At 56.7% G+C, this 14207-nt stretch overlaps 1 protein-coding gene across 1 annotated transcript in view; it reads right to left on the reverse strand.

Annotated features, from left to right (window-relative positions):
* madd (MAP-kinase activating death domain) overlaps positions 1–14207 on the reverse strand; it is a 117705-nt gene that overhangs the window by 48598 nt on the left and 54900 nt on the right. The window contains exons 8-12 of the mRNA XM_070871679.1: positions 12204–12360; positions 7328–7431; positions 5179–5372; positions 4401–4663; positions 587–726 (exon numbers count right to left, since the gene is read on the reverse strand). Coding sequence (XP_070727780.1) covers positions 587–726; positions 4401–4663; positions 5179–5372; positions 7328–7431; positions 12204–12360 — 858 coding nt within the window. The remainder of the gene's footprint in view (positions 1–586; positions 727–4400; positions 4664–5178; positions 5373–7327; positions 7432–12203; positions 12361–14207) is intronic.

Consider the following 14207-nt stretch of genomic DNA (forward strand, 5'->3'; position numbering starts at 1 on the left):
GTGGGTCAAGGACACAAACTTTGTGGTGAACATACCCCGTACCCAGTATGCCACCCAGCTCAGCACTGGCATGTGAGCAGTCTGCCTGCACGACATGGATTTAAATCAATAAACATAAACAGTAAGAGCTCAACTTCAAACTCTGTCACGCTTCACCACATACTCAATACACTGGGGCCTGAGCAAGGGCATCCAATATATTGCCATTCAACCACCTCGAGCACCAGGGTCAGGGGTCGCAGAGCAGCACTCGTGGTACCCTCGGGGTCAGGGGTCAACGGTCGCAGTGCAGCACTCGTAATACCCTCGGGTCAGGGGTCGCAGTGCAGCACTCGTGATAACCTCGGGGTCAGGGGTTCAAGTGCAGCACTCGTGATACCCTCGGTGTCAGGGGTCAAAGCTCCCAGTGTAACACGATACCCTCAGGGTCAGGGGTCAACAGTCCCAGTGCAGCACACGTGATACCTTCGGCCCATATATACTCTATTTAGCAGAACATTACTTCATCTATCCATCCCCTCTCTAACCTGTACAGTCTCCATCACTTACTGATCTAGTTACACACACTGCGTTAATAAACACTTACTGGCGAATGACATGAATCCTCCAAAGCCCTCGCTGCTGTTGTTGGAGATGGTGGAGTTCGGGGAGCTCGCCCGCGAGTCTGATTCCGCTTCAGAGTCACTCGGGAGTCTCAGACTGTTGGGACGGAGAGGCTTCAGAGGCCTGGAACATTGGAAGTCACAATCAATCCCTGGTATCACCCAGCCTCCCCCCCCCGCCCCAATCCCCAATCCCCCCCGCCCCAATCCCCCACCCCCCCAATCCGCCCCCCCTCTCAATCCCCAGGTGCCCCCCCCTCCCAATCCCCAGGTGCCCCACCCTCTCAATCCCCAATCCCCAGGTGCCCCCCCCCTCTCAATCCCCAATCCCCAGGTGCCCCACCCCTCTCAATCCCCAATCCCGAGGTGCCCCCCCCCCTCCCAATCCCCAGGTGCCCACCCCCTCCCAATCCCCAATCCCCAGGTGCCCCCCCCTCCCAATCCCAAGGTGCCCCCCCCTCCCAATCCCCAATCCCCAGGTGCCCCCCCCTCCCAATCCCCAGGTGCCCACCCCCTCCCAATCCCCAGGTGCCCCCCCCTCCCAATACCCAGGTGCCCACCCCCTCCCAATCACCAGATGCCCCCCCCTCCCAATCCCCAGGTGCCCACCCCTCTCAATCCCCAATCCCCAGGTGCGCACGCCCTCCCAATCCCCAGGTGCCCCCCCCTCCCTATTCCCAGGTGCCCCCCCCTCCCAATCCCCAATTCCCAGGTGCCCCTCCCCTCCCAATCCCCAGGTGCCCCACCCCTCTCAATCCCCAATCCCCAGGTGCCCCCCCCTCCCAATCCCTAATCCCCAGGTGCCCCCCCCCTCCCAATCCCCAGGTGCCCCCCCTCCCAATCCCCAATCCCCAGGTGCCCACCCCCTCCCAATCCCCAGGTGCCCTCCCCCTCACAATCCCCATCCCCAGGTGCCCCCCCCCCAATCCACAATCCCCAGGTGCCCCCCCCCCTCCCAATCCCCAGATGCCCACCCCTCCCAATCCCCAGGTGCCCCCCCCCTCCCAATCCCCAGGTGCCCCCCCCCTCCCAATCCCCAGGTGCCCACCCCCTCCCAATCCCCAGGTGCCCACCCCCTCCCAATCCCCAGGTGCCCACCCCCTCCCAATCCCCAAGTGCCCACCCCCTCCCAATCCCCAATCCCCAGGTGCCCCCCCCCTCCCAATCCCCAGGTGCCCACACCCTCCCAATCCCCAGGTGCCCCCCCCTCCCAATCCCCAGCTGCCCCCCCCCTCCCAATCCCCAGGTGCCCCCCCCTCTCCCAATCCCCAGGTGCCCCCCCTCTCCCAATCCCCAGGTGCCCCCCCCCTCCGAATCCCCAGGTGCCCACCCCGTCCCAATCCCCAGGTGCCCCCCCCTCCCAATCCCCAATCCCAAGGTGCCCCCCCCTCCCAATCCCCAGGTGCCCACCCCCTCCCAATCCCCAGGTGCACCCCCCCCCCCAATCCCCAGGTGTCCCCCACCTCCCAATACCCAGGTGCAATACCCCTCCCAATCCCTAAGCTCCCCCCCACTCCCAATCCCCAATCCCCAGGTGCCCAACCCCCCCCCCCCAATCATTCTTTGAGTGAAGACAGACTCTCCTATTGCTGCTGCTTGGCAAAAGGAACTTGACAGGATCTGGGCTGTCACAGCATCCAATGTAAAGGGCAAGATTGATGGAAGATGGGCTTTGATCTCATCAGGACGTTCAAACAAAGATCTTTTGCTATAAAACTCCATGGAGTATTCTGCGTTATGCTTTGAGCAGCACTATTACAGCTAGTTACAGGCAGAGAAAGGAGGCTGTCTGTAGTGTTAGGGAGACAGCACCCGAGGAGCCAAGCCTCCTAACCCAACCTCACCACGGAGCCCTGCCTCCTAACCCAACCTCACCACGGAGCCCAGCCTCCTAATCCAACCTCACCACGAAGCCCAGCCTCCTAACCCAACCTCACCACGGAGCCCAGCATCCTAACCCAACCTCACCACGGAGCCCAGCCTCCTAACCCAACCTCACTACGGAGCCCAGCCTCCTAACCCAACCTCACCACGGAGCCCAGCCTCCTAACCCAACCTCACCACGGAGCCCAGCCTCCTAACCCAACCTCACCACGGAGCCCAGCCTCCTAACCCAACCTCACCACGGAGCCCTGCCTCCTAACCCAACCTCACTACGGAGCCCAGCCTCCTAACCCAACCTCACTACGGAGCCCAGCCTCCTAACCCAACCTCACCACGGAGCCCAGCCTCCTAACCCAACCTTACCATGGAGCCCAACCTCCTAACCCAACCTCACCACGGAGCCCAACCTCCTAACCCAACCTCACCACGGAACCCAGCCTCCTAACCCAACCTCACTACGGAGCCCAGCCTCCTAACCCATCCTCACTACGGAGCCCAGCCTCCTAACCCAACCTCACCACGGAGCCCAGCCTCCTAACCCAACCTCACCACGGAGCCAAGCCTCCTAAACCAACCTCACCACGGAGCCAAGCCTCCTAACCCAACCTCACCACGGTGCCCAGCCTCCTAACCCAACCTCACCACGGAGCCAAGCCTCCTAACCCAACCTTGCCGGGGTACAGCGTGGGGTGAAGACTGTCGAGGTTTTGCCCAATGTTGCTGATTTTAGATTTGTGCCAAGCAGCGGGTAAGCAAACAAGGGAGGGTGCTGCATGTGGACATTCGGGATAGGAGGCCGCCATTCAGCCCTGCAAGCCTGCTCCGCCATTCAATGAGATCATGGCTGAACCGTACCTGAACACCACCCACCCACTGTACAGGGGACAAATGCTGGGAGACCAAGGCAGCTACAGTGGTTCTTGGAGGTGTAGAATAGACCGAGCCCGAACTAATCTCCTGCCCACGTCCCCTGACAGGCGACCCCCCCACCCCACTCCCCCGAGTTCGCAGTCGCCGAGGGAGGGAGCGGGGAGATTGCAGTCAACGATCTCGGGGTCCATGAGCAACCCTCTCTCTCTCTCTCTCTCTCTCCCTCCCTCCCTCGCCCCCTCGCCCCCCCCCCCCCAAAAGAACATTAGAATTAGGAACAAGAGTAGGCCATCTAGCCCCTCGAGCCTGCTCCGCCATTCAACAAGATCACGACTGATCTGGCCGTGGATTCAGCTCCACTTACCCGCCCGCTCCCCATAACCCTTAATTCCCTTATTGGTTAAAAATCTATCTATCTGTGACTTGAATACATTCAATGAGCTAGCCTCAACTGCTTCCCTGGGCAGAGAATTCCACAGATTCACAACCCTCTGGGAGAAGAAAATCCTTCTCAACTCGGTTTTAAATTGGCTCCTCCGTATTTTGAGGCTGTGCCCCCTAGTTCTAGTCTCCCCGACCAGTGGAAACAACCTCTCTGCCTCTATCTTGTCTATCCCTTTCATTATTTTAAATGTTTCTATAAGATCACCCCTCATCCTTCTGAACTCCAACGAGTAAAGACCCAGTCTACTCAATCTATCATCATAAGGTAACCCCCTCATCTCTGGAATCAGCCTAGTGAATCGTCTCTGTACCCCCTCCAAAGCCAGTATATCCTTCCTTAAGTAAGGTGACCAAAACTGCACGCAGTACTCCAGGTGTGGACTCACCAATACCCTGTACAGTTGCAGCGGGTCTGCGGTTGCCAAGGGAGGGAGGGAGCGGGGAGATTGCAGTCAGTGATCTCGGGGTCCATGAGCAACCCCTCTCACTCTCCCCGCAATCCCCCGGATCCGCAGTCGCTGAGGGAGGGAGGGAGCGGGGAGATTGCAGTCAGTGATCTCGGGGGCAGCAACGTTCTGTGCGAGCAATGCTGGGCCTCACCGGTTGCCGTTGATGTTTTGAGCAAAGTTGGGGGTGTAGCTCTCCCCCTGATCGTCTTCGCCATCGCCTTCCTCAGTAGGGAAGCCGTACTGCGGCTCGAAGTAGGGGTTGTCGTAGTCTCGCTGGCGGCCCGGCACCTCCGACAAGCCATCGCTCTCCCGCCGCTCCAAGCTGGCTTTGGCGAAGGCCTGGATCGACGCGGCTGAGATATGGTTGTGGAAAGTCAGCGTCTTCTCATCCAACTCCGCCGAGTCCATGGACTCCTGCCGGATCGGTCAGAGGCAAAGGATGGTCAGTCACTGATCCCCTCAGTCACAGCACCCACCCATCCCACCCATTCACAGGCAGCACCCACCCCACCACGCCCCACCCTCGATCATGGAGGTCCCCTCCCCCCCCCCCCCAACAGCTCGAAGGCCTCCCATGTTCCCAGTCTCGGGGTGGGTGGGGACGAGGCCCCCCACGTTCCCAGTCTCGGGGGAAGGGCCATGTTCCCAGTCTCGTTGCCGACCCCTCCCCCGCCCCACATTGGATATGGCCCTTCCCCCTCTCTCGGACACAGGCTGTGCTGTTTGGAGGAGGGGAGGGGGTTAGCTGGGGCGAAGGAACTGGTGGCCAGGGTGTTGACACATGGCCCTTCATAGAGAACAAATGTAACTGAATGCTGCACAGAGGAGGGAGCTCGAATGTCGGGCCGGGATGGCCACTGGTGCAGGAGGGAGTGACATGGAAGGTACGAGCCAGGTCGGTGGGGTTTGGCGTGGTGGTGCACACGTACGTGGTTGGTGCCCTGTATGACCGTGCTGGGACTGCTGCTTGCTGTTGTACTCGAGCTGGATCGAGGAGGATTGTTCTCCAGGGAATTCTCACTGTCCAGCCCCTGGTCATCTGCATCATCCCGATATTTCTGATATCCCTGGAACTCTATCTCGCTGGGATCACCAAGGGCAGCATGGGTCGGAGGATCAACATCTGCAATTACAAGGCCACGTTCAGACACACACACAGACATGGTGACAACTAGCCATACACATCCCACTGCAGCATCGCTCTCTCCCCTCTGGCCTGCTGCTAGGGCAGGGCCCCTAACTGCAAAACTGCCCAAAGGACTTGACCAGAAACAAAAGACTGTGAGGCTAAAAAAATATTCAATTATTGGTTAATTATTCATAGATCAAACCACATCCCTTAATCCCACCCACACACTCCACACATCCCTCAGTCCCACCCACTCACTCCCCACATCCCTCAATCCCACCCACTCACTCCCCACATCCCTCAATCCCACCCACTCACTCCCCACATCCCTTAATCCCACCCACTCACTCCTCACATCCCTCAATCCCACCCACTCACTCCCCACATCCCTCAATCCCACCCACTCACTCCCCACATCCCTCAATCCCACCCACTCACTCCCCAAATCCCTCAATCCCACCCACCCACTCCCCACATCACTCAATCCCACCCACTCACTCATCACATCCCTTAATCCCACCCACCCACTCCCCAAATCCCGCAATCCCACCCACTCACTCCCCACATCCCTCAGTCCCACCCACCCACTCCCCACATCCCTCAGTCCCACTCACTCCCCACATCCCTCAGTCCCACTCACTCACTCCCCACATCCCTCAGTCCCACCCACTCACTCCCCACATCCCTCAGTCCCACCCACTCACTCCCCACATCCCTCAGTCCCACTCACTCCCCACATCCCTCAATCCCACTCATTCACTCCCCACATCCCTCAGTCCCACCCACTCACTCCCCACATCCCTCAGTCCCACTCACTCCCCACATCCCTCAGTCCCACCCACTCACTCCCCACATCCCTCAGTCCCACCCACTCACTCCCCACATCCCTCAGTCCCACCCACTCACTCCCCACATCCCTCAGTCCCACTCATTCACTCCCCACATCCCTCAGTCCCACCCACTCACTCCCCACATCCCTCAGTCCCACCCACTCACTCCCCACATCCCTCAGTCCCACCCACTCACTCCCCACATCCCTCAGTCCCACCCACTCACTCCCCACATCCCTCAGTCCCGCCCACTCACTCCCCACATCCCTCAGTCCCACTCATTCACTCCCCACATCCCTCAGTCCCACTCACTCCCCACATCCCTCAGTCCCACCCACTCACTCCCCACATCCCTCAATCCCACCCACTCACTCCCCACATCCCTCAATCCCACCCACTCACTCCCCACATCCCTCAGTCTCACCCACTCACTCCCCACATCCCTCAGTCCCACTCACTCACTCCCCACATCCCTCAATCCCATCCACTCACTCCCCACTCCCCTCAGTCTCACCCACTCACTCCCCACATCCCTCAGTCTCACCCACTCACTCCCCACATCCCTCAGTCCCACTCATTCACTCCCCACATCCCTCAGTCCCACCCACTCACTCCTCACATCCCTCAACCCCACCCACTCACTCCCCACATCCCTCAATCCCACCCACTCACTCCCCACATCCCTCAATCCCACTCACCTTCTCCCCACATCCCTCAAACCCTTCACTCTCCGGAATACATCCGATTGTCTCTTGCCCCATTGACTATATCCATTGCCATGGCCTGCCATGCTAAGTAATCCCACCTGTCTTCTTACTCTCACCTTCCTCATTGTTAAACTGATGAACCCATTACCACAGTAAATAACTGACTCGACTAAGTTTCATCAAATCCCTTTGCGGTTTATCAATCTCTGATTCCATAACCATGCCATTTCCTCCTTTACCCATGACAGGCTGGCCCTGTGCACTGGGATTGCCGCAAAATGCGCAGCACAGATGTGGCGGAGAGCACTCGGCACGTGCAGGGCCGGCGGTCCTATGCCGCAGGCTTCAGTCGCTCACTGGCCCTTGGGGTGTCAGGTGCAGGGGTATTAATGTGGTCACGTTGGGTACTCACTGGGCGTGTCACCTTTGATGTCGCACTTCATCATCTCACTCACAAAGTCACCCAGGGAGGAGTATGAGGAGCTGGAATCGTTGTACTCCACGCTGTCACTGCCACTGTAATGGAGACAGGAATTAGCAGCAACACATACAGGAGGTGACGATCAGCAAACACCACAGCCGACAGGGGGAGCGCAGGTCAAGGCAACCCGATAACAACACTCAGCAGGTCAGGCAACATCTGTGGAGTGACGCAACTCACTCAATATTTCTGATCATAGACTCCCCCAGGGCTGGATACTGTGGAGATAAACAGCATTTCAAAATCAACACATCAGAGGGAGGGTGGGGTAGGAATAGAAAACACAAGGCCACACACTACAAAGGTTATAGAAAGTTCCGTCAGTGCTTGGGTGGGCAACAGGAGATGACTAAACGGCAGAAGTGACATTCGCTCACCCAAAACTCTGCTATTCATATCCCAACTCACACCCAGTCCCGTTCTCCCATCACCCCTGTACTCACTGACCTGTCCATATCCTAACTCACACCGTCCATTCTCCCATCACCCCTGTACTCACTGACCTGTTCATATCCCAACTCACACCCAGTCCCGTTCTCCCATCACCCCTGTACTCACTGACCTGTCCATATCCCAACTCACACCCAGTCCCGTTCTCCCATCACCCCTGTACTCACTGACCTGTCCATATCCTAACTCACACCGTCCCGTTCACCCATCACCCCTGTACTCACTGACCTGTTCATATCCCAACTCACACCCAGTCCCGTTCTCCCATCACCCCTGTACTCACTGACCTGTCCATATCCCAGCTCACACCCAGTCCCGTTCTCCCATCACCCCTGTACTCACTGACCTGTTCATATCCCAACTCACACCCAGTCCCGTTCTCCCATCACCCCTGTACTCACTGACCTGTCCATATCCCAGCTCACACCCAGTCCCGTTCACCCATCACCCCTGTACTCACTGACCTGTCCATATCCTAACTCACACCCAGTCCCGTTCTCCCATCACCCCTGTACTCACTGACCTGTCCATATCCTAACTCACACCCAGTCCCGTTCTCCCATCACCCCTGTACTCACTGACCTGTCCATATCTTAACTCTCACTGTCCCGTTCTCCCATCACCCTTGTACTCATTGACCTGTCCATATCCCAACTCACACCCAGTCCCGTTCTCCCATCACCCCTGTGCTCACTGACCTGCCCGTATCCTAACTCGCAGCAAGTCCCGTTCTCCCATCACCCCTGTACTCACTGACCTGCCTGTATCCCAACTCACACCCAGTCCCATTCACCCATCACCCCTGTACTCACACCGTCCCGTTCACCCATCACCACTTCCATTGCTGACTTACATTGACTCCTGGTTTGGCAACACCTCAATTTTAAAATTCTCATCCCTCCATGGACGAGCCCCACCCTATCTCTGCAACCTCCTCCAGCCTTACAAACCTCTGCGATCGCTGCGCTCCTCCAATTCTGTTGTCCCTGATTTTCATCGCTCTACAATTAGTGGCCGTGCCTTCAGCTGCCGAGGCCCCAAGCTCTGCAACTGGCTCCCCCTAAATCTCTCCGCCTCTGTACCTCGCTTTCCTATGATGCTCCTTAAAACCTTCCTCTTTCACCATCTGTGGCTCGGTGTCAAATTTTATCCACCAACACTCCTGTGAAACCCCAGGGGACATTTTACTCTGTAAACGGCGGTATATAACTATTCGTTGTTGTTGTTGTTGTCAGGAGACTAAAGGTGGTAAAATGAACGAAACTGAAGAAATTAAAGACATATAGCAGACACCAAGAGACCAAGAGTGCGTGAATAGATAAGAGAGGTCAGGTAGAAATGGAAGAATAAAAGATCGGCTCGAGTGGTCCAGGAACCTGGTGGAGGAAAAAAGCAGGTCGATTAGATTGATTCCTGGGACGAGAGGGCTGTCCCACGAGGAGAGATTGAGAAGATTAGGCCTATATTCTCTCAAGTTTAAAAGAATGAGAGGTGATCGAATTGAAACGTGTAAGCTTCTGAGTGGGACTGACAGGGTAGATGTCGAGAGGCTGTTTCGCTGCCTGGAGAGTCTCAGGGTAAGGGGTCACCCATTTAGGACTGAGATAAGGCAAAATTTCTTCTCGGTTGTGAATCTTTACAATTCCCTACCCCCAGAGGGCTGGGGATGACCAGTTGATGAGTATATTCAGGACTGAGATCGATAAACTTATGGGCACTATGGGAATCAAGGGATATGGGGATAGTGTGGGAAAGGGGAGATGTAGATGTTCAGCCACAATCTCATTGAATGGTGGAGCAGGCTCAAGGGGCAGCATGGCCTACTCCTGCTCCTGATTCTTATGTTCTTATTGCACCAAGGGCGCACCCCCAACAGTAGTGTTCAGTTTGGGAGGGGAAGAAGGGTGTCCTCACCCAAGTGCCAAGGTGCGACTGACTGAAGACCGAACGGCCTAATCCTGCACCTATTTTCTATGTTTCTATGGGCCCAAGTTTCCACACGCGCCTAGAACGGTACAGTCCCGACCTGGACGCCCGTTTTTCGCGCCACAAAGTGCGCCTAAAAAAATCCTCGGTATTCTCCACCTCCCTGCCAGCACAAGCTGTGGGGGGGCGGAGCCAGGTCCCTGCGCTGAAAACAGTGCCGGGACCTCTGCACATGCGTGCTACATGTGGGAGGGGCCCGAAGCACGCAGCCCCTAGCCCTAGCCCAATGGCCTCACTGGGGCTGCGTGAATAAGGCTCCTCCCACGGCCAGCTCCTGCTTCCCCACCGCCCCCCCCGACCAGACCCGACACCCGCTCCCCCCGCTGCCTCCGGACCAGACCCGACACCCGCTCCCCCCGCTGCCTCCGGACCAGACCCAACACCCGCTTCCTCCCCCCTGCCTCCGGACCAGACCCGACACCCGCTGCCTCCGGACCAGACCCGACACCCGCTTCCTCCCCCCTGCCTCCGGACCAGACCCAACACCCGCTCCCCCCGCTGCCTCCGGACCAGACCCGACACCCGCTGCCTCCGGACCAGACCCGACACCCGCTGCCTCCGGACCAGACCCGACACCCGCTCCCTCCCCCCTGCCTCCGGACCAGACCCGACACCCGCTCCCCCGCTGCCTCCGGACCAGACCCGACACCCGCTGCCTCCGGACCAAACCCGACACCCGCTCCCTCCGCTGCCTCCGGACCAGACCCGACACCCGCTCCTGTTCCCGCCCCGCGCCCCCCCCCCCCCCCACCGACTGGACCCGACCCGAGCTCCTGTTCCCGCTCCCCGCCCCCCCCCGACTGGACCCGACCCGACCCGTGCTCCTGTTCCCGCTCCGCCCCCCCAACTGGACCCAACCCGACCCGCGCTCCCGCCCCCCGACCCGACCGCTCCCCCCCACTGGACCCGACCCGACTCCCGCTCCCGGACTGGATCCGACCTGACCTCCACCCCCCTCCCTCTCTCTCTCTCTCCCTCTCCCCCCCGCTCCCTCTCTCTCCCTCCCCCCCTCCCTCTCTCTCTCTCCCTGCCCCCCTCTCTCTCCCTCCCCCCTCCTCCCTCTCTCTCTCCCCCCACTCCCTCCCTCTCTCCCTCCCCCCACTCCCTCCCTCCCCGCCTCCCTCCCTCCCCTCCTCCCTCCCTCCCTCCTCCCTCTCTCTCTCTCTCTCTCTCTCTCCCCTCCTCCCTCTCTCTCTCTCTCTCCCCTCCTCCCTCTCTCTCTCTCTCCCCTCCTCCCTCTCTCTCTCTCTCTCTCCCCTCCTCCCTCTCTCTCTCTCTCTCTCCCCTCCTCCCTCTCTCTCTCTCTCCCCTCCTCCCTCTCTCTCTCTCCTCCTCCCTCTCTCTCTCTCTCCCCTCCTCCCTCTCTCTCTCTCTCTCTCCCCTCCTCCCTCTCTCTCTCTCTCCCCTCCTCCCTCTCTCTCTCTCCCCTCCCTCCCTCCCTCCCTCTCTCTCTCTCCCCCCCACCTCCCTCCCTCTCTCCCTCCCTCCCCCCCTCCCTCTCTCTCTCCCCCCCGCCCCCCCTCCCTCTCTCCCCCCCGCCTCCCTCCCTCTCTCCCCCCCTCCCCCCCTCCCCCCTCCCTCCCCCCCTCCCCCCCTCTCTCCCCCCCTCCCCCCCTCCCTCCCCCCCTCCCCCCCTCCCTCCCTCCTCCCCCCGACCCGAACCAAACCTACCTGACCCGACCCGACCCAACCCACCTACCTGTAAATCTGATGCTGGGGACGGGCCCTCGCCTTCGGTCCTGAAAGGCCTGCCTGAAGCACTTTCTCACAGGTAGGAAGATGGTTTATTTAATCTTTTCTTTGCTTATAAATGTTTATTCAGGTTGGATTTATTTGTATAATATTTGTATAAGTATAAATAAGGATTTATTATAGAATTTAATGACTTCCCTTCCCCCCACCTCGTTCTGGACGCCTAATTTGTAACCTGCGCCTGATTTTATAATGTGTAGAACAGGTTTTTTCAGTTCCACAAAAATCTTCACTTGCTCCATTTTACTTTCGTTTGGAGTACGTTTTCACTGTGGAAACTTTCAAATCAGGCGTCAGTGGCCGGACACGCCCCCTATTGAAGAAAAAATTCTGTTCCAAAGTAGAACTGTTCTACCTGACTAGAACTGCAGAAAATAAAATGTGGAGAATTGCGATTTCTAAGATAGTCCGTTCTCCACCAGTTGCTCCTAAAAATCAGGCGCAAATCATGTGGAAACTTGGGCCCTGTGTTTCACCACAGGTGATGCCTGACCTGCTGACTGTCCAGATTTTTGTTTTCAAGGTGTCAACTGAATCCTTGGGCGAGTTACTGTCCGATCTGCTCCCTTGGCATGCAGTCAGCGGGGAGGGGAACATTCACACTCGGATTAACACTAACCTGTCGTCTGTTGGTTCGGAGCCATCATCTTTCTCGATGGGAATGTTGAGGGCCTCTGCAAGCTGCGAGTTGCTGTCGTAGACACGGTAGTAAATGGGCTGAAGCTGATGGGCGTACCATTTGGGCTTGTCTCCAATCAGGGCTGGGTCAAACACGCCTGGGTAAAGAGAAACAATTTCACATCTATTATAGTCTGCACAGAAAACCCGGATCAAAACACAGCGCCTGCCCTCAGTAACCGGAGTTAAACATCGGGATTAAAACACAGAGCCTGCCCTCAGTAACCGGAGTTAAACATCGGGATTAAAACACAGCGCCTGCCCTCAGTAACCGGAGTTAAACATCGGGATTAAAACACAGCGCCTGCCCTCAGTAACCGGAGTTAAACATCGGGATTAAAACACAGCGCCTGCCCTCAATAACCGGAGTTAAACATCGGGATTAAATTTGGAGGTGGCCCAACTGACAGTAGAATCAGCAAGTGGTTTCAGAATTCAGTCTAGAACTAGGAGTCACAGTCTCAGAATAAGCTGTCAGCCATTTAGGACTGAGATGAGGAGAAATTTCTTCACACAGAGGGTGGTGAATCTTTGGAATTCTCTCTCCTGGAGGGCTGTGGATGCTCAGTATAATCAAGACTGAGATTGATAGATTTTTGGATATGGGTATAGTGCGGGAAGATGGATTTGAGATAGATCAGCCACGATTTTACTGAATGGCGGAGCAGGTTCAAGGGGCCGTATAGCCTACTCCTGCGCCTATTCCTTATATTCTAGAAATGTTAGTGTAGCTATATCTGACAACCTAGAATACTTCAGCAGTTTTGTCACCTTAGCTGGTCTACTTTTGCTCCCTTACACTTTGGGGTTTTAACATGGTGCAGTCACATCAGTAGAACTGACTGATCAGCAAGCTCCTCAGACCAGTTCTCGTTTCCTGCTGTCACTTTGCCTGGTGCGAACAGGGCTTCCATCTCACTTGTGGTGAGGCGAAGCTCTCGACCCGAGACAGTGAGAGAGAAGCTGTGGACTCTGCTCCCTCCGGGTTAGGGTCAGCATTCCCAACCGGTGTCTCCAGACAGGCATGTGCTCATCTGTGAGCTCAGACCAAGATGTGCATAACTGCACAGAGCAGGGTAAATAAGGTTGGTGAGCAACAGCCACACGTAGCCACATGGGATGATGATATGGCAATAACAGAGGCCTGGCTCAAGGAGGAGAAATGATTTAGGCTTGTTAACAAATTTGCAGCTCACAGGGTAATGGGGCAGTAGTTTTTTGGACAGGAGGGAGGTATACAGTGATATTCCCCAGGGTTCAGGACTAGTACCACTGCTGTTTGTGATACACATTAGTGACTTGGACCCGGGGCTACAGGGCAATCTTTCAAAATTTGCAGAACACACAAAACATGGAAGTGCAGTAAACGGTGAGGAAGATAGTAACAGACTTCAAGAGGGTTGAATGGGCAGAGACATAGCAGATGAAATTCAACGCAGCAAAGTGTGAGGTGATACAGGAAGAATGAGGGATGACAATACAAGCTAAACGGTACAAGTTTAAAGGCGGTGCAAGAACAGGGAGAGCTGGGGTGTTGTGGACAAATCTTTGAAGGTGGCAGGACAGGTTAACAAAGCAGTTAATAAAGCACATGGGATCCTGGGCTTTATAAATAGAGGCATAGAGCACAAAGCCAGGAAGTTATGCTAAATTTATATAAAGCACTAGCTCAGTCCCATTGAGTCCAATTCTGAGCATCACACTGTAGGAAGGATGCGAAGGCTTTGGAGAATGTACAGACTTACAAGAATGGTACAGAGCTGAGGGACTTCAGTTACAGAGACAGACTGGAGAAGCTGGAGTTGGTCTCCTTAGAGCAGAGAAAGCTAAGAGGAGACGATAGAAGTGGAATACAAGAGCAAGGAGGTTATGCTTGAACTGTATAAGACACTGGTTAGGCCACAGCTGGAGTACTGCGTGCAGTTCTGGTCACCACATTACAGGA

The sequence above is a fragment of the Pristiophorus japonicus genome, unplaced genomic scaffold (genome assembly GCF_044704955.1).
Source record: "Pristiophorus japonicus isolate sPriJap1 unplaced genomic scaffold, sPriJap1.hap1 HAP1_SCAFFOLD_274, whole genome shotgun sequence".
NCBI classification, from domain to species: Eukaryota; Metazoa; Chordata; class Chondrichthyes; family Pristiophoridae; genus Pristiophorus; species Pristiophorus japonicus.